Below are 20,574 nucleotides of genomic sequence, written 5' to 3'. Positions count from 1 at the left end.
TAGTCGACCTTTTCGTTCCGTAATCCCATAAACATTTCTTCTTTAAAAATAGCAAAAAAATCTTAAAACCTCTGCTAATTTCGATACAATTTTAGGTAAAGCTTACTTTAATATATCAAAGCATTTATATTAATTACTAGAAAGCTTATTCACATATCCATTTAGTAACTGTAATGGTTAAATTTGCTCTTTGGCGTGCAAATTGTCTATTACGTCCTTTTCTCAATTCTTCTAGTCTTTGAAATAGCATTTCGTTCGGTTTCTGCGCGCGCATGTCTCGCTAGTTTGTATAAATTTTCGAATTTAGCACTCCGGGAAATAATGGCTTCGACTACAAATTCGAAGCAACCCCAAGTTAACGGGGAGCTTCCCTGCTTTAAAAAATATAAGATGGAAAATAAGAATAAAGTGACTGTAGTGCTGGGTGCTCAGTGGGGTGATGAAGGCAAAGGAAAAGTAGTGGATTTATTGGCTGTAAATTCTGACATCGTGTGTCGCTGCCAGGTAAATAATTATTAATTTTATTAATTAATCCCACAGTATAACTTAAAAGAGATTTTAGTTTTGCAATACCACTATTCAAGTTGTATTTTCTAATACAAGAAAAAATAAACATTGTTGACCAAAAGTTGAGGTTATAATATTGTAATGTCCCTGTTTGTGTTTATATTGTAATATTTTTCTTTTTGTCTCTTCAAAAAAATTAAGTATTTTCTTCTCCTGGCTCAGTTCAATATTGATAGTAGAAAGCACGCTTGGCATCTTGCCATTTTGTTTGGAAACATGCGAAACTGTTTTTGTATTATTTTTCTATAATTGCGAGGAATTTTAGCGGGAAATTGCGTAAGCATAGTACGTTTTAGATCACTTACGTAACATTATTCATGCATATTGTCGAGAGCGATGCAAGATGCCTTTTTTTCAAGTCATGTGACGGACATCGATTGGTCGGAAATAACGCTATATACTTGTGGATAACTGCCAAGGTCTTGGGCATTTATTGTCATGGTTACTGGCGGCGTCTCGTATATACAAATTGGCTTTTTTCGTTGGCTGGAGCTACATCTAATTATAAAATCTACTTTCTAACTGTTGGCATTGGTACATTTTGTTGTAATTTTAAAAGGTTATTGTATTAAAAATTCTAGTAATGATATTTAATTATAGTATACTGCTTTATTAAAATTGACTAGCTTTCGCCCACGACTCAGTTCGCGCGAGATAAAAAAAACTGAGTAGCCTATGTGCTAGTCCAGATTATCCTCTATGTTTATGCCAAATTTCATCGAAATCCATTCAGCCATTTAGGCTACAAACTCTAACATAAATCCATCTAACCATACATCCATCTATCCATCTAAACTTTCACATTTATAATATCAGTAAGATTTACACCTAGCTTGGTATTTATTAAGTTAATTAGACTGTTTAGAATATTGTAGTTATAAAATAAGGATCATCAGACATATATATATTTGTAACATAAAAATATTTAAAACTTCACTTCTTACTATTTTAAATGTGAAACTGTATTTAATCTGAAATTCAACACATATATAGATAGTACAGTAATCATAATAATATTATAAATGGGAAAGTTTAGATGGATGGATGTTTGTTAGAGTTTGAAGCCTTAACGGTTGAACGGATTCCAATTAAATTCTGTACAGATGTAGAGGATAGTCTGGAAGAACCCACAGGCTACTTACTTTTTTTTAATTTCACGAGCAAAAGCCGGTAGTCTTTAATTTTTTAGGTTTGTTTTTTTTTTTAATTCTGCACAGACAAAGTCAAGGGTAAAAGTATGATTATATATTTTAATTGCATAGATACAAATGATTGTATGTAAATGATTGTGTAATATCTGGATATAACAGCTTTATATTTATGATAATGTTTATAGTGTTAGTCATCACTTGAACTTGCAGAATACTGGCCGCAACTGGTTACATTGTGTTATTCAACCTTTCGATCAGAGTCCACTAGCTGTTCTCGTGCAACTTCATCCGCATGAAATTATGAAAATTTTGTTTTATTGTATGTCAAAATGACATGACATGATGACAAACCATGGCAGTCTTACTTCCTTGATGTTGACAGCTTTAACTTATTGTCCCTTTCCCATGTTAGGGTTTTATCCAATTTATTTACCCCCTAAGTTTAATAGATAGGAAATATGTAGCCTAAAGTGTGACGTAATTGTAGGGCTTTTAATTAAAGAAAGAATTATTTAAAAATATATGGTGATTGCTGACATCTTACGCCGCAAAGGAGTGTGTGTTTGCACTTTATTATATTAGTACAGATGAAGTTTGTGAAAGAAAAATTTTATACAACTCTGGTAATAAACTTTAATGTTTTTTGGGTGCTACTTTTTACTATAGTGCTGAATCCATAAAATCAATTGGCCCTATAAGAAAAAAATTTTCTTTGGTCTAAATTATTTATCAAATAAATAGGACATATTGCAATCTATGTTAAATGTGAACCTAAATTTCTTTAAATTACTTTTATAAACGTACTAGCTTTCTTCCGAGACTCTGTCCGCGTGCAATTAAAAGAAGTAGGTAGCCTATGTGTTTTTTCAGATTACCCTCTACATTTATACCACATTTCCCCCGAAATCCATTCAGCTGTTTAGGCTACAACAAACATCCATACAAATTCTAACAAACATCCATCTAAAACTTTCACATTTATAATATTAGCATCATTGGTATGTTTTTTATAAAGAGTAAGAAGTTAAATCAAATCAAGAGTAATGAAAAGTGTACACAGTTTAAAAAAAATGGGATTCAACATGCTTAAAACCTGTTGTAATTGACATTTTTATGTAAAAAATTGTATTGTGCGGAAACTAAGTGTCTAACAGTCTTGAATTTTTTTCACAATGATTCTATTATGTTATGTCACATAGAAAATTCCACACATTTGATAGATGTTAAGGATAAGTTGAAAATTTCGCAAGCTACATGCAATATTGTTACACATTTATCTTGACTGTCTCATATGATTGTTAACTCGAGATATGTAGAGCCTTGAGAGTTGATAAGAGTATCAACAAAATGTTTCAAACCGCGGAAGTATTGTGTTGAAGTTTGCTTTGTAATGTTAAGAGGTCGAACACATCATGTGATTGTATGTTGTTTATTTGTATTTATTTATGTATCTATTACATTCTGCTTGTGACTGTCTATGTGGAATTAAAAAAAAAAACAAAACTATCTTTACAATTATACCAAATTTCTTTAAGATTCGTTCACCAGTTTAGGCTATAAACATTAAAAAACCTCATCCCTCTATCTAAACTTTCACATTTATAACATTAAAGGCCTGTCCCACCAAATTGTAAATTGTCTGATAACAATCTAACATGTATGGGATGTAAATATTGGATTTTGTTTCCTTATCTGATAGTGACGTCATTTTTAAGCTACCTGAGCCTCCATCAGGCAGTGGTGGAACAGGCCCTAAGTAATATACATCAATAGACTTCGGTCGCAGTTTTTAATATCTGTAACATAGGTATTGTCTGTGGTTATCAAAGTTCCGGTTATAAGACTAATTCAATTTTTTCTCTCATCGCTATAAATACATAACTAACACACAGTTGCACACTTTGTATTGGAATTCCCCGAAAACGGTTACAATGGTCAGTTAAATTAGCTAACGAATAACATGGACGATACACATTGTACGGGGAATCCCCGCAATTTGAACAATAACCGATTCTACAAAGCCTAATGTTGATACAGTCCAAGTTACTAGGAAATGAAAGCTAGAACTCAATGTAAATGTTTGTTTTTAATTTTTATTTCAGTATATAATGTGTAATACATCGTAATTGGCTCTCATTATAATATCTACAGTACAAAAACCTCTTTACTAACCTTCGATGATTTCTCCGTTGACAGACAATTAAGGCAAGGTTGCTTTCCAAACAGTTTCTAATATAATACCTTTCTTGCAACATTGTCCAAGAAAGCGAATTATTAGTCTCAAATTGATATTACCAAATAGAGAACTGTTTAGCCTTGTATGCAGAGGTTGTATATTATTAAAATAAACTAGCTTTCGCCCGCGACTCCGTTCGCGTGGAATTAAAAGAAACAAAAGTGTGCCTATGTGTTCTTCCAGACTATCTTTTACAGCCATACCAAATATCATCGAAATCCGTTCACCCGTTTAGGCTACAAACTAACAATCCTTCCATCCGTCCATCGAAACTTTCTCATTTATATTAGTATAATAGGATTGTTTGCTAGTGTACATAATAATTGCCTAATTGTTGAATATGTTTTCAAACGGTAGCCTGTGTTCCTAATTGCTCCTAATTACACCCGCGAGAAAATAAAATATTCTAAAAATATAGTCTATGTTAATCACAGATAAAATACCTTTCTAATGGTGTAAGAATTTTTAAAATCAGATTAGTGGTTTTTACGTGAATCGAATACATATAAAAATACCAATATTTCCTTTTTTATTAGTACGAGCTGTTGCCCGCAACTTCGTTCGCGTGTTATTAGAAATACGAACTATGTATATATAACAAAAAGCTACATATCCCTCGGGATCCGGACATGATGATTCATTCATGATTCTCAGGGATGAACCCTTTTCCATGTGTACTTCAGACTTTGTTTTATATCTGTGCCAAATTTCACCAAGGTATGTTGAACCGTTGCGGAATGACGGAGTAAACATTAAAAAACTAAATTTATTAATCCCATGGGAACTCTAACTATTCCCGGGATAAAAAGTAGCCTATATGTTCTTCCAGACTATGCCCTAAACCTGTGCCAAATTTCATGGAGATCTGTTCAGCCGTTTAGACTACAAACGCTAACAAACATCCATCTATCCATATAAACTTTCGCATTTATAATATTAGTAAGATTAGTAAGATAGACAAGTAAAATTTGCCAAGCCACACGTCCAAACAAAATAACGATAATTTGTTGAGCAAAATAACATTGTTATTAGTGTTATCAACGTTAGAACACGTGTAAGTTGATTTACGATTGCAACACTGTGACAGATTGTTTTGTGATAGCCGTAGTAAGTAAACAACCTTGATGTGGTTTTAATAGTATTTAAAAAAATAAGTACAGAGTTAAGAATGTTATGTACAGAACCTAGCACGTTTTATAGGAAAGTATTCGTAATGTCATCGACATTTGTCGGTGTTAAATTTTACTTCTTACGGTAGAATCTCGATAACTCAAACCTCCGTAACTTAAAAACCTCTATAACTTCAAAAAATAATATATGCCCTTCCTATCAGACCCCAAAACCTCTACAACATAGACCCTTGATAACTTAAAACCTCGTATAACTTAATTTTTTTTGTGTTTCCCTTGGATTTTAACTTTTTGAGGTTTTACTTTATTATAATTGAAGTTTAGATTGGTTAGATGAATGAATAGATGTTTGTTATAGTTTGTATCGTAAAGGTCCAAACGGATCTCTATGAAATTTAACATAGCTGTAGTGTAGCTACTTATTTTTATTGTTTTAATTCCACGCGGACGGAGTCCCGGGCGAAAACTAGTGTAATACATCGTTTGTAGATGACTAACGAATACATCGCAAATTTACGTGCCAGATCCCGAGATCGAAAGTAAAATGCACGGTAGTCTTCTTTGTTTCTTTTTTTAAAAACTTAATCTTTTGTTCCCAGGGTGGTAACAATGCCGGTCACACGGTGGTTGTGGATGGCCAGGAGTTTGACTTTCACCTCTTGCCTAGTGGCATCATCAACACAAAATGTACATCCGTGATAGGTGAGTTCATATATTACTCATAACATTTTTCTAATGTAAATAATATTTCGGCATTGGTACGAATTTTTAGGACTGATTGTGATGAAATTTTTCATTGTCAAATAATTTCAGGGTTGTTTAGTTTAGTTTCCCAACTGTAAAACTATGTTTTCGTAGAGTTCAAGTAGGTTAATGTTTATTTTTTAACGATCAAAGTCATTCTGTAAACTTAACTCTTGTTGCTATTAACCTAATTATGGTTAGTAAAATAACCTTATTTGCTTTTTACTGGTATCAAATACGTCTATAATGAGGGGATCAACCCTTCCTTACATTAGAGGTGACGCGACTTACTCAAACACATGGCCAATGCGGGTTGACTTCACACATATCTTTAAATTTATTCACAGAGGAGCATTTTGCATCACGATATTTTCCTTTAACGTAAGAACGTCAGGTAAATGTACATATGGAATTCGAAAAACACATTGGTTCCTGGGATTCGAACCCAGGACCTGCAGATTACAAGTCAAGTGGTTAAACCCTGAGCCACCGACGCTCTGAAGATTTGTTTATAATTCACAATAACTTCGTCGTAGTCATAAACAGTTGAACGTTTCAGACAGTTAACTGGCTCAGTTTTATTTACCTATTGTCATCTTAGAGTAGGCGCATGCCTTGACTAAACCATCGTACAACTGCTGTGCGATTGTCAATTGTTTCGCAGCCAATTCATCAGTTTAGCACAATTAACAATCGAGTAGTGTGCCCCCACAATATAAGCTAGCAATCAAAGCGAGATTACACAGAGATAGTTTAGTGTCAGGTGTGGCCACACTCTTACACATTCTTCGCTTGTCGAAACAAGTGTTAGTGTAAACTGGTTTGAATCAGCACTATGTTTGCCACTGTTGGCAGCGAAACCAATTGCCGTGTAATTGCTTTCGGACGTTGACAGTTTTGTATTACACTTCGACACAATAGAAACGATACTAAAAATATACGAGAATATTACTAAACAAAGAAGAATTGAATACTTTTTAAAGTCGGTTAAAATGGTTTAATAGCTTACTATAACTGGGATTATAAAGCGTTTGTTGCGTTAACTAAAGTACTTTTTAATGACTTTGATTTAATATTTGTTAGCCGTTTTGTTATACTTCTTCAATTTTCCCGAAACTTCTGAGATAAGGGCTTTTGTAGAATCTAGTAACTCTACTGTAGTAATTATAGTTTTACTAAACTTTTTAGTAACTCCATGCCCGTCTATTTTTAAGCCTATCTTGGTTTCTTATCGTACATCTTAATGGATGGATTGATGTAGAACATAGTCTGCAATACTATTTAACTACGTAGTCTTTGACTCCAAAAATAAAAAAAAAATGGGACCCTCCTGCACGCATTACCTTTCGGATAAAAAACAAATCAAAATCGGTCCACTAGCGGCGGAGTTATGCCGTAACACACAAAAAAAAACATACAGACGAATTGAGTACCTCCTTCTTTTGGGAAGTGGGTCAAAAAACACACGGGCTAGGCTTATTTTAGTTCCGCGCGAACGAAGTCGTGAGCTAGTCTTGTCATATTTCAAATCTCTTCCGAAGATAAAGTTAAAATGAACTATAAAATATAGCCTTATACTGATAAACGATTGCGATGCGATATTATGCGATGCAGAATTTACTGTTTTGATCAAACGCCAAAAACCCAAGTAAGACTGCAGTGCCGACCTTCAAATAGGATTTCTTTAAACCTTGCACTTTTATGTCCTTGACTATATTTGCTAGAGAAATAATTAGACTAGCTTTGAAATTTTCATTTTCTTTGGTTCAAACTTTACGTAAAATATGCGATGGAAATATCGGATTACATGTATAAATGTCGTTTAAATATTCCATGATTAGGTCCACTCGTTTATTGTTCAAGAAGATCTTTAGTATATATTCATGAGGAATCCCATACTTAATTAACCATTAGGATACTCTGTGTGCGATAGTTGTAGATCTAATATTGATAATTAAAAGAAAACAGTTTATTTTTCGATTTTCTTTGTTTAATAATACTCTGTATTTCATAGTTTACATTTTTTTTATAATATAAGGTGGCAAACGAGCAAACGGCTTCCTGAATCCACCGAAATGGAAAGCGACCGCTGCCCATAAACATCCGCAATTGCAGATGCGTTGCCTACCCTTAATTGACGGAAGGGGAGACGCACATAAAGAGGAAATTTCCCCTTCCTATGCGTCTCTTCCGCCACCAAATACACTTTTCCTTCCCACCCTTACCTCTAAGAGGGTGGGAAGGGAAAGGGACTAAACTCAGGCCTCCGGCACCACACCCATCAGACGAAACGCGGAATTGCTTCCACTTCACGCCTGTTTTCTGTGTGGTCGTGGTATTACATCGGGCGAGCTGGCCCTGCAGTGCGAAGATGTTAAAGTGGGCTCTACCACTGTTGGAACTCTACTATATTTTTATTTCGGGAAAATGATAGTGAATTTACTTTGACCGATAACGCCCTCTATCCTTGATTTGGCGCCAAAAGATTGCATCATTCGTTACGTAAGCTGTAACAACATAACAATGTAGTCTCAATGAAATTTACAACCGATAGATCGGATAAAAATAAACAAGACCTAGGCAATGAGCAGGGCGTGGTGCTCGTGAGTAGATGTAAATCGCGCCAGACAAACATCTTGCTGCGAAACATTGTTGAAATGTTTTTCAAATGGCTTGTTGTAATTATATTTAACTAGCTTTCAACCCCGACTCCGTCCGTGTGGAATTAAAAAAAAATAATAAAATCATAGCCTATGGTACTTAGCGATGGCATAGCTTTTAAATGGTGAAAGAATTTTTGAAATCGGTCCAGTAGTTTTTGCTTGAATCAAATACATAAAAGCTTAAAATCCAAAAATACAAATCTTTCCTCTTTATAATATTAGTAAAGATGAAATTCGAAAATCACAATGGTACAGCGGTATTCGAAGACAGGACCCGTAGATTAAAGTCAAGTGCTTAAACCCCTGAGCCACTGACGCTCTCAACATAGAAAGATCATCATCATCATCATCATCATCATCATCATCATCATCATCATCCTCCTCCTCCTCCTCCTCCTCCTCCTCCTCCTGCTCCTCCTCCTTATCCTACTTCCGTAGGGTCGGCGCACCAAATTTTGTCATGTCACCGTTCACGCAATCCATCCATCTCTTTCTAAGTCTACCTCTACCGGTGTACTCTTCTACACTCATAACTAACGTTCTCTTTGTAACATGTGATTCATCCCTCATAACATGACATAACCATGCTATCCTTTTACTCCTTACCTTCTCTACTACTGGGGCTACTCTCAGACTTCCTCTAATATACTCAATTCGTATCTTATCCATCTATACTATTATAATAAAGCGTAAAATCACCCTTCTTTGTTGCGTAAGATGTCAGCAATTACAGCATATTTTTAATTTACTTTTTTTTTTATTAAAAAGCCCTACACTTATATCATGCTTTAGGCTATATATTTTCACGACATTAAACTTAGGGGGTAAATATTTTGGATAAAAACCCTAATGTGGGAAAGAGACCATAAGTTGCTGCCAACATCAAGACAGGAGGATTGCTAAGGTTTGTCATTTTGACATTTGCTATTGATAATTTGACAAATGTAAACAATATAATAAAATTTTCATAATTTCATGCGGATGAAGATGCACGGGAACAGCTAGTTCGTGATAAAATAATTCTTACTTTAATGAGCTATTACTGACATTACACGTTGCGTGCCTCAAGCCGTATTAAGACAGAGCCTATTTATATTGTGCTCTAAATTTAAATGTCGTTTCATTACTTATAAATCATTATATCGCATGCAGCTTAATGTTTTGCAGTAAAAATTATGACAGGAAAATTTAACCGAGATCGACTCCGTACCCTGTACAAGAAGGTACGCTTGTTAATGCAAATGTCGAATTAAAAAAATCGTACTAAATGGCTTGTCGTTTATGTGATTGACTGTAATATAAGAGCGTCCATACACCTGAAACCAAAGTATCGCACAACTGGTCTCTTTTTGATTCCTATGAGGTTATAAAGGTGCGCGCAATACTCGATTTTTAGTTGTGGTAAACAGTTGAATTGGCTGCGAAACAATCGACAATCGCACAACAGTTGTACAATAGTTTAGTCAAGTGTGTTCCCGCTCTAAGCAACAAAACAATATATTTTACCTACCCCTAAGAACAGTGTCTCATATTTTATTAGGTAATAGTTAGGACCTCGAGTTTCGATCTATCGTTATGGTTATAGGACAGTTATTGTAACTGAAACCCCATTTTCAACAATACACATTATTTTCCACCCTTTTCTTAAGAGGAAAAGATGGGAAGGAAAAGTGGATTTGACAGCGGAGGAGACGCACAGGATGGGGAAATATCCTGTTTATTTGCGTCTCCTCTTCTATCAAATAAGGATAGACAACGCAGCTGCAATTGCGGATTTCTATGGGCAGCGGTCGCTTCGCCGTTTCCGCGGAATCAGGTCGCCGCTTGCTCGTTTGCCTCTTTCTGAATAAAAAAAAAACATAACATAGATTTTATACAACTAAATTAGCTCCGCATATACATTGCAGAGGGTAGATAAGCGGTAATATTATTCATTAACTTTGCGCGATTACCATGATAATGTAACGTGTGTCACATTTCGATTCAATTCATATTTACGAGTACTTATTGTATCTGGATGTAGCCAGCTACTAGTCTAGCCTGTAAATGGTCCATCTAGTCTAGTATAGCTAGATTATGTGTAACTTTTTATGGCGAAGAGACGATTAGTATTTGACAAAACAAAAACCGGATTATCATTGCCGTAAAAGGGTGACTTCACACGTGTTCTTCATTTTTAGCGTTAAATAGACATAACAGTGGTAGAGCCCGCTTAAACATCTTCGCGCGCATGGGTCGGCTCGCCCGGTGTAATAACCACGACCACGCAGAAAACAGGCGTGAAGTGGAAGCAATTCCGCGTTTCGTCTGATGAGTGTGGTGCTTGAGGCCTAATTTTACTCCCTTTCCCTTTCGACCCTTTTCTTAAGTGGAAACTATGGGAAGGAAAAGTGGATTTGATGGTGGATAAGACGCATAGGAAGGGGAAATGTTCTCTTTATGTGCGTCTCCTCATCCGTAACTAAGGATAGGCAACGCATCTGCAATTGCAGATGTTTTTGGGCAGCGGTTGCTTTCCATTTCGGTGGATCCATTCTTTCCATCAGGTGGCCGCTTGCTCGTTTGTCACCTTATTTTAAAAAAATAAACTAGACTAATTCGACAGCTCCTTATACATAAAACCTTGAATTATAAAATATATTTCGCTATCGAAGAGAACTTATTATTATATATTTTACTATAAATTCATTCAATTTAAAACTTTTCACGGTCGGCTATTCAGTGGTCACTGTTTGCAGGTAACGGCGTGGTGATCCACATTCCGGGACTGTTCGAAGAGTTGAAGAAGAACGAGCTGAAAGGAATGCAGGGATGGCAGGAGCGGCTCATCATATCGGACAGAGCGCACATCGTGTTTGATTTACACCAACAGGTAGTTAACGATATCCGGCTTGGAGGACCAAGTTCAAGAACGTTTTTCGTCGCACTTTGTTTTAGTATGAGAGATCTACGCTTAAGGGCTCACTTAGTGGTTTATTAACGTCAAACTTCGACGATAAACATGTAAAATGCAACACAAAACTGATATAGCTGTTTTGTTTGACAGCGATGATTATAACAGCTGACGTCATCAGACGTGACTCATTAAAGATTATGGTTATTATATTCCAAGGTTAAATCGTTTAGACAATTTTATGTGCATTACTAAACTAGTCAGAAGTTAGAGTCCCTACTTAATTATTAATCGATAAATATTTCATGGGAAATATTTAATATGGTCCGTAATCATACTAATATTATAAATGCGAAAGTTTAGATGGATGGATGTTTGTTTGTTAGAGTTTGTAGCCTAAACAGCTGAACGGATTTCGATGAAATTTGGTATAGACGTAGAGGATCATCTGGAAGTACATAGACTACTCACTTTTGTTTTTTTTAATACCACGCAGATGGAGTCGCAGACGAAAGCTAGTCATAATAGTTTTAATAAGGGATACGTTACAAAAATCAAAATCTCACATTTGTTACAATCTTTTTTTTTCTGTAGACAGTTAAACGAGTCTCCAATACTTCGTTCTTTAAACGCTTACAATCTGCCAGAAGTCGACTTTTTAATGCAATTGTGTTGCCATATCTTTACTACCGTAGTCGTCTGTTACTCCTTTAACGAACACTAATTGAGTGAAACACTTTCAGAGTCTAGATTTGTCCTTAGGGGGCCCAGGGGGCTGTTAACCAGCTCGACACTGGATCTCAACCAGTATCGGTTAAACTGAGCCTTTTTGTTGAGTCTGAGTTTGCCATCTGTTCCTTATTTTTACATGTTTTGTTATGTTTAATAATGTATTTTTATTGCAATGAATTTGTTATTTATGTAGATTTTAATATTCCAGGCGGATGGTTTGCAAGAGGCGGAAAAGGGCAAAAATTCGCTAGGCACTACCAAGAAAGGCATCGGCCCAACTTACTCGTCGAAGGCGACTCGGAATGGAGTCAGGATCGGAGATTTGCTCGGTGATTTCGCTATATTTGAGGAAAAGTGAGTACAAAAACTATTACCTGGATGGTACTGTAAAGAATACGATTCGATACCCCTTATTTGTCAAAATTGCGTACAATGAACGGACTAACACGAAAATGAAAATGAAAAAAAAAACTAAGCAAATGACAAATCTATTCTCTGTCTAGTGTCTTATGTGTCTCTATTCCTGAAAACAATAAGGATTAAATTTCAATACATTTTTCAACAAATTTTACCCTTAGATGAAAATTCACTAACTTATGCAACTTGCACATATTGGCAAAGAAATCCAAAGATATGTGTAAAGTTAACCCACAGTTAGCTAGCGTAGTTACTAAGGCCTAACCCGTAACTCAGAGTTTCCTCGCCCCCGTGGGGACTTTGAGCTGATGATTTCCATAATGTTAATTTCTCTAGATTCCGTACCCTAGCTGCGGGCTACAAGCGGATGTTCCCAGCGTTAGAAGTAGATATAGAGAGTGAATTGACCCGGTACCGAGAGTACGCGGCCCGCATCCGTCCACTGGTACGAGATACTGTCTCCTACCTTCATACGGAGATACACAACGGAAAGAAAGTGCTGGTTGAAGGAGCTAATGCTGCTATGCTGGATATTGATTTTGGTATGTATTCTTTAAAAACAGACAGAAAAGTGTCAACTTTGGATTTATAGAGAAGATTTTTTGGTCCTTTGAGTCGGATTTTGAATTAAGGATACGAGAAATTATGTAATCCCAATTAGACTGATAAATGCTGAAATGTACCTCAATTTTATTGTCATTTCGGATTATGTTTCATATTTAAATGTCGTTTCAGTAGTCTACAGTAAGTTTGCTAGACATTTAAATAAAGTAAACTGTTATAGAGTGGTAATCGGGCACTTGAATTCGCCGAGAAAGCGAAACAACCTCTCCCTAGAGATATCCACAATTGTAGACGTTTATACCCTTAAACGGAGAAGGAGACGCACGTAAAGAGGATATTTCCACTTCCTATGCGTCTCCACCGTAGAATTCACTTTCTCTTTTCATCTTTTGTTTATTTATTAGTAGATTTTTGTAAATACACTAATATTTCTATAATCATTCTAACTAAAAAAATAGTTTATTAATTTTCCCCTTGGGCAGGGGACTGGTGTCCAAACTAGTGTGGTGCCTTGTGTAATGGATTACCAGGCCCCCGCCCCACAGACCAAAGTGAATCATACAATAACAAACTTAAAAATAAACAGATAAGTAGTACTTAGTAAACTCTAGGCTTGTGATAGGATTTGTGATAGGTTTACAATAGTCGAGGCGGGATTCGAACCCTCGACTATATAGCTACGTATGTTTAAGGTACGTACCCGTACGTGACGTCATCGAACTGCAGTATCGGCGGCGTGTGCACGGGGCTGGGGCTGCCGCCCAACGTCATCGGTGACGTCATCGGCGTCGTCAAGGCGTACACGACGCGCGTCGGCGACGGACCCTTCCCTACAGAGTTGCATGATGTTAGTATTTTTTTTAATATTTATTTAAGCAAGCGGCCACCTGAATCCGTCGAAATGGCGAAGCGACCGCTGCCTATAGACATTCGCAATTGCAGGTGCGTTCATCACCAGCTCACTACATGTCCCCACCGAGTGGCTCGGAGCCTACCCTAAGTTAGGGTGACTAGGACATAGTCAACCAGCACTGCGGGTTGGTTGACTTCACACATATCTTTGAATTTCTTCTCCGATATGTGCAGGCAGCACGATGTTTTCCTTCGCCGTAAGAACGTCGGCTAAATTATGTACATATGAAAATTCGACAAATCGAAAATCACATTGGTACAGTGGGATTCGAACCCAAGACCTGTAGCCACCGACGCAGGTGCGTTGCCTACCCTTAAACGGAGATGCACATAAAGAGGTCAAATCCACTTTTATTTCTTATCCGTTCCTCTTAAATATTGAGCGGACGAAGTTTTGTGTAGATGAGTGTTTATGTTTTTAATGTATTTGTGTGTTGTGGCCTAATTTAAGTCCCTTTCTCTTTATCACCCTTTTCTTATAAGGAGAGGATGGGAAGAGGAAGTGGATTTGACAGTGGAGGAGATGCATAAGAAGGAGAAATATCCTCTTTATGTGCGTCTCCTCCTCCGTCGTATAAGGGTAGGCAACGCATCTGCAATTGCGGATGACTATGAGCAGCGGTCATTTCGCCATTTTGGCGATTTCAGGTGGCTGTTTGCTCGTTTGCCACCTTATGTTATAAAAAAAAAATAGGAGGTGGGCGCGGCGCTGCAGGCGCGCGGGCACGAGGTGGGGGTGACGACGCGCCGCGTGCGCCGCTGCGGCTGGCTCGACCTCGTCGTCGTCAAGTACACCGCCCTCGTTAACGGATACACCTCGTAAGTAAGAAAAGAAAGGAACTATATGCGGCCGATAACAGAAAGACGGTACTACACTAATGGCGCAAAAAATGTGTACAGCGAGCGCACGGCATCATACATTGTACCTTTTTTTATAGTGGGGTAATTCTTTACGCATACCCCCGCGCCCTAAGAAGGGAAAGGCGCGGAGGTTATGTTCGACTCACTCCCGATAAGCGGGAACATACCAACTAAAACCCCACTGTCTCCATCTTTTCACCGGGAGATTAGTTAATGAACTACCCTCATGTTTAATAAAATGTATAACACAAAAAAACATGCATAAACTGAAACAATATTTATATACGCAAGCCACTGAAAAGCTAGTGAAAAGCAATTGAGGTTTATTTACCGTTTTTTTTTAGATAATGCCAGATTTAATTGTTTTTATATTGTTAAAAGAAAAAAAAAGTAATGGTATCTCTTCACAAAAGGCAATATGCGTGTTTTTATATTTTCTGTTATTTCTACTTGTTATGATATCCAGAAAAAAATATTGACATGAAAAAGTCAACCATTGAGCTAAAAAAAGTCACGATTGTTTTCGTGCGAATGTGGAAGTACAGTAGAGGTAGACAGAGATGCATGAAAGGTGACATGATGATCATTTTCGTGCGACTAAAACGTGGCCGGAGACTTATGACGTCAGTAGTCATTCCGATCAGATGTCACTTCAATGTAAACCACAAAGTATTTCATTGGTTCTCAAAGCTATCAAAAGTCGAAAAGCGATTATATTTACCTATAATTTTTGAAAAACACAAAAATATGTTAAATCAATACAAACACGAGATATGACAATGTTTTGTGATCACAAAAATATTGTCACCTGAGGCTGGAGTCTACCCTAAATAAGTAGCCTGGAAGAACACATAGGCTAATTTTGTAATTTTCACACGTCACGGACTTTTTTTGATAAAGTAATATTTTTCAGTATTTGCTTGACGAAGCTGGACATCTTGGACACTCTGAAGGAGATGAAGGTCGGCGTGGCGTACAAACTGGACGGCAAACAGATAGACTACTTCCCCTCCTCTATGACGGAGCTCAGCAATGTTGAGGTTTGTTCAGCTACGTCCCCACTAAGGGGCTAGGAATCTACCCTAAGGGGTATTTAGACTGTGGTGGTTTTACTTGGCACGTGGATTATAAGAGTTTAGCTCCTTGTGGTGTGCCAACTGCGTTGTTTAAAGTAGAGACTCCCAAACTTTTGTTTCTTGTGGAAATCTCAAAGTTTTGATAGTTTCGGTACAGAAACTTTATTATTTAAATTAAAAAAAAATAAATAAAAAAATAATTTTACATTTGAATTTAAAAAAAAACTTTTTTTTACATTTCATTGATTTTACATTTATTACAACGATCCTTTAGTGTTCAAAATATTATAATAGGTGGACTGTGGGCTGGGATTAATCTGGACCATTGAATCATTGTTATTTAAATACTAGCTTCCGCTAGCGACTTCATCCGCGGGGAATTGAAACAAAAACGTTTTAAGTTATCAAGGGTCTATGTTATAGAGGTTTTTGGCTCTGATAGGAAAGGACATTATTTTTTGAAGTTATAAATGTTTTTATGTTACCGAGGTGCTACTGTACTAGTAACATTAAATCCATTAAGACTTGAATTTCTCTTGCATTTAAGAACAGAAAATGATGAAAACATATGATTAACTTCCAGGTGGAATATATAACTCTGCCAGGCTGGGACTGCAAGATAGAGGATGTGCGGCAAATGGAGAACCTGCCGCCGCAAGCCAGGCAGTACGTCAAGACTATAGAAGACTACCTACAGATACCGGGTAAGATATTTTTATATATAAAATGAGCTATCGTCTGCAAACTTCGTTAGCGTAAATTACCAGTTACGCCGTTTTTATCATCATCATCACCAGCTCACTATAAGTCCCCACCGAGGGGCTCAGAGCCTACCCTAAGTTAGGGTGACTAGGTCATAGTCAACCAGCACTGCGGGTTGGTTGACTTCACACATATCTTTGAATTTCTTCTCCGATATGTGCAGGCAGCACGATGTTTTCCTTCGCCGTAAGAACGTCGGCTAAATTATGTACATATGAAAATTCGAAAAACCGAAAATCACATTGGTACAGCGGGATTCGAACCCAAGACCTGTAGATTACAAGTCAAGTGCTAAAACCACTGAGCCACCGACACTCTTATCCGTTACGCCGTTTTGACAGAGTGAAATTAAAAAGTAGGCTATAATATGTCTACGTTAGCAACCCTTTAGTGAAAGTCCCGTCGAAATCGGCCCAGCCGTTTCGGAGATGGACCAGAAACAAACGCGCCTTGAAGACAGACATATAGACAAACATTTTTAAATACTATTTTTGTTATCAACAATGCAAAAAATTCATCTTCCCGAAGATGGATGGATGTTTGTTAGAGTTTGTAGCCTAAACTCCTGAACGGATTTCAATGAAATTTGGTGTATATGAAGAGAATAGTGTTGAAGAACACATAGGCTACCCACTTTAGTTTTTTTTATTCCCACGCGGACGGAGACGCGGGCGAAAGCTAGTATTATAAGTATAGATTCAGATTTGTTGAGCTATCTCTTTTATTCCAGTGAAGTATATCGGCGTGGGTCAGGGGCGGGAGTCCATCATCAGGGCGGACTAGCACCCCCTACCCTATGACGTCACGACGCGCCGCTCATTGCGCACTAGATAATATCACAGTAGACTAACACAGACTGTATAGTCGAGGAAGATAATTTCCTACCCATTTGAAATCAAACTCAATACTATTGATCGAATAAAATATCTGGCCTTGTAGAAGACGCTTCTATCCATATTTATGTCGGAAATATGTAAAATGTACAGAAAATGTCGAAAAAACATGACAGCTGCGCAAATATTTAGGACATGTATAGACAAGACGGAACATTTTTACTGGTAACTTCTTTGTATGTTCTCAATGTGAAAGACGTCGAGACGTTTCTCAGTATTTATTTAAACAGTGAAAACAACAATTTTGTTTGTTTGTGACTATGTGAAAAATGTTTCATTGAAGAGCAATTATGCTTCCTCTATTTTTTTGTATCTCTGCAGCTTTATTACGAAATCTTATAAAACTTTAAATATAGATGGCGCTAGTGAGCTTCAATTTAGTTTTTGTCTTAGGTCAGATATACTTGTCAAAAACTTGAGCTAAAAAGCTCTTTAAAATAACGTATAAAAGCAAATATTTTTCAATCCATATGGTTTTAAAATATACCAGAATCATTAAACAAGCATAGTTTAGTTTGCATTTGACAGTAATGGGTAGGGAGTTAAATTCTTCGACTGTGGAAGAATTGAAATCAAATTACACTTTCATACTAGTGGATATTCCAGCAACTTTCTTTTACCATTATTTACATCTTTGTGTTTGTAATATTTTAATATTGGGTTCTTTTTTATGTCTGTAAAAGTTTCTTTGTCTTGAATTTCGAAAATCATGTTGAATATAAAAAATGAATATTTAAAAATGTAAAATATTCCTTTTAACCCTTAACTCGATAGTTTTAGTTGACATTTTAATTAAAAGAACTACTGCAAAAATTTAGAGAATTAACGTGCGATTTTTTTAGTGTTGGCAACATTTAATAATCTTTGGCAACAAAAAACTCAGTCGAATTAAGGATTAAAGGCGATAATTAAACATGGGATCTAGATATCGCATTCTAACACATTCAATGCCATTTATTTAGTTAAAAAATGGCATTATAAATGTTAATTACAAAAACAACTTCCTAAGTAGTATAATTCTTTCCGTATTAGAGAAATACTTAATATTACAGTATTTCTTTTAGTATTAATTGAAAAGATGGGGTTTTAAAGCCAGGTATATATGTTCAGTTTTAACTGAATTTGAATTTTAACTTAACTAGTTTTATGTTTTAACTGACTATATGTGTTCAGTTTTAACTGACTATCTGTGTTCAGTTTTCACTGAACTGCATACGTTCAGTTTTAACTGAACAACGTTTAATTGTATTAGAACTACACATTTTAAGTTCTAACCAACTACATAGTCTTGGTCTTAATCGGACATTTTCGGACAATTGGAAAAACTTACTAGTACACACTTTTAGTACTTTTAGTAACTTCAGGTTTGTGAGAACACAATACATGAATATAACGAGGGTTATAAATTACTTCACATCAAATTTTAAGCAGTGTCAAACATATGTTATTAGCGAAAATAAATTTAAGTTATAAATAATTTTATCCACTTTTGTTTATTACCGAAGGTGGATGCTTCTAACAAATATACAATCAAATCAAACGAAGATGCGAACACTGATATCGTGTAGTACTAAAAGTACCAAATGTCCGATTAACAGAAGCCGTTCGATACTGTTACTTATAGTACAGTGTCGAGTAACATTATTAGTACATCGTATGTGTACTACCCATGACTGTAAAGTTCAGTTTTAACTGAAAAGTCGATGTGTTCAGTTTTAACTGTACATATGTATCAGGCTTAAATTAGTGCGTAATCTGACAGCAAAGTGAAAAAAAACTATTTTACAGAGGTTTGCAAAATTAAAAAAAAATAAATATATTTTACAGTGGTTTTGTAATTTATTAATTCAGTTTGATATTGAAGATATTTTGGTTTAAAACAGTTTTTTTATTCAACGTAATTTAATACCAGGCCTAGCATTTTTGCGAGCGGATAGATTCTTCCTCTAAATAGTGAAAATGTACAATTTAAAAAAATATTTAGTACTGAATTTAAAATGTGTAAATTACTGACTAAATTACGTTCCTACAGATGTGTGAAAATCAACCAGGAAAATAAAAATCTCGTATAGATGTCGTCACTTACTTTATCATAGATGGCAACACCAATATTTCGTAAATGTCACATTTTTTTATCTGCGTTAATAATCTTTTTAATTATGTTTTTTCTAAGCATTGCAGTTTTAATTTTCCTGGTATGGTTTTTACATACAAAATGTGCTTCATTTTTATAAGAAACTATATAGTTAAATAGTAAAGCAATGCACAAACTGACGGCCATTTTGTGGATTACGTAATACGCGATCAGAGAAACCAACTTCTATGAGGTATCTGACTTTTCTTTAACAACTAAAGCGAACCGAAGCTAAAGCGAAGATAGAAAACGAAACGAAAAATGATAGCACGAAAATTTGTAAGACTGTGCCATCGGGTATAAATTACTCCGATAAAGTCGATGACTACACTTTCACGCAAATTTTCGTGCTATTCGCTTCGCTTCGCCATCGCCGTGGCTTAAGTTAATCTAAAATATTTTATAGCAATCAGAAGTCAGTATATAAGTGTTGGTACAATTAGTATTTAAAGAACGTAGTAAAATTTGAGGCAAATGCTATTTTAGCGCCCTCTTTAAAGGTTGTAGTTAAAACTAGCAAATGCGTGTCATTCCGATTGACGTTTACATTTTTATATGTACTTACTTAAAGTTCACTGTTTCGCTTTTTACAGACATTTCGACGGCGTGTTTTATGTGATATCTATAATATTTTAAATGTAAATATTTTTCATTAATACTATGCCAATAAAATAATGGTTTATTCTTTTATGTGTTGTTTTATTTGCCCCTTTATACTCTGACATTCTATTGACGCATTTAGATTTTTTTTTATTTGGGTAGTTCAGAACATGTACCATAACCTTTTACAAAAAACAGTAAGGAAATCACAAACAAAAAAATCTTCAATCAAGTGGGTA

At 35.9% G+C, this 20,574-nt stretch overlaps 1 protein-coding gene across 1 annotated transcript; it reads left to right on the top strand.

The window, feature by feature from the left end:
- Positions 1 to 240: 240 nt before the first annotated feature.
- On the top strand, positions 241 to 20,423 carry LOC106101143 (adenylosuccinate synthetase). Its single transcript, XM_013280270.1, has 10 exons — positions 241 to 504; positions 5,684 to 5,786; positions 11,230 to 11,363; positions 12,325 to 12,470; positions 12,870 to 13,075; positions 13,790 to 13,944; positions 14,704 to 14,828; positions 15,784 to 15,910; positions 16,530 to 16,650; positions 17,439 to 20,423. The coding sequence occupies exons 1-10, from the start codon at positions 322 to 324 to the stop codon at positions 17,489 to 17,491; spliced, it is 1,353 nt and encodes a 450-aa protein (XP_013135724.1). The 5' UTR covers positions 241 to 321; the 3' UTR covers positions 17,492 to 20,423.
- The last annotated feature ends 151 nt before the right edge of the window (positions 20,424 to 20,574 follow it).

Source organism: Papilio polytes, unplaced genomic scaffold, assembly GCF_000836215.1.
Source record: "Papilio polytes unplaced genomic scaffold, Ppol_1.0 DF824024.1, whole genome shotgun sequence".
In the NCBI taxonomy this organism is placed as follows: Eukaryota; Metazoa; Arthropoda; class Insecta; order Lepidoptera; family Papilionidae; genus Papilio; species Papilio polytes.
The sequence above is the reverse complement of the archived record's forward strand: the minus strand, read 5'-3'. Positions and strand labels throughout refer to the sequence as shown.

What these genes read in the sequence shown, in the direction of transcription:
- LOC106101143 (XM_013280270.1), top strand. Translation starts at nt 322, where the DNA reads ATGGCTTCGACTACAAATTCGAAGCAACCCCAAGTTAACGGGGAGCTT. An exon ending in TCCCTACAGAGTTGCATGAT is followed by an intron (nt 13,945 to 14,703) that starts GTTAGTATTTTT and finishes AAAAAAAAATAG; the next exon opens with GAGGTGGGCGCGGCGCTGCA. An exon ending in CTCGTTAACGGATACACCTC is followed by an intron (nt 14,829 to 15,783) that starts GTAAGTAAGAAA and finishes AATATTTTTCAG; the next exon opens with TATTTGCTTGACGAAGCTGG.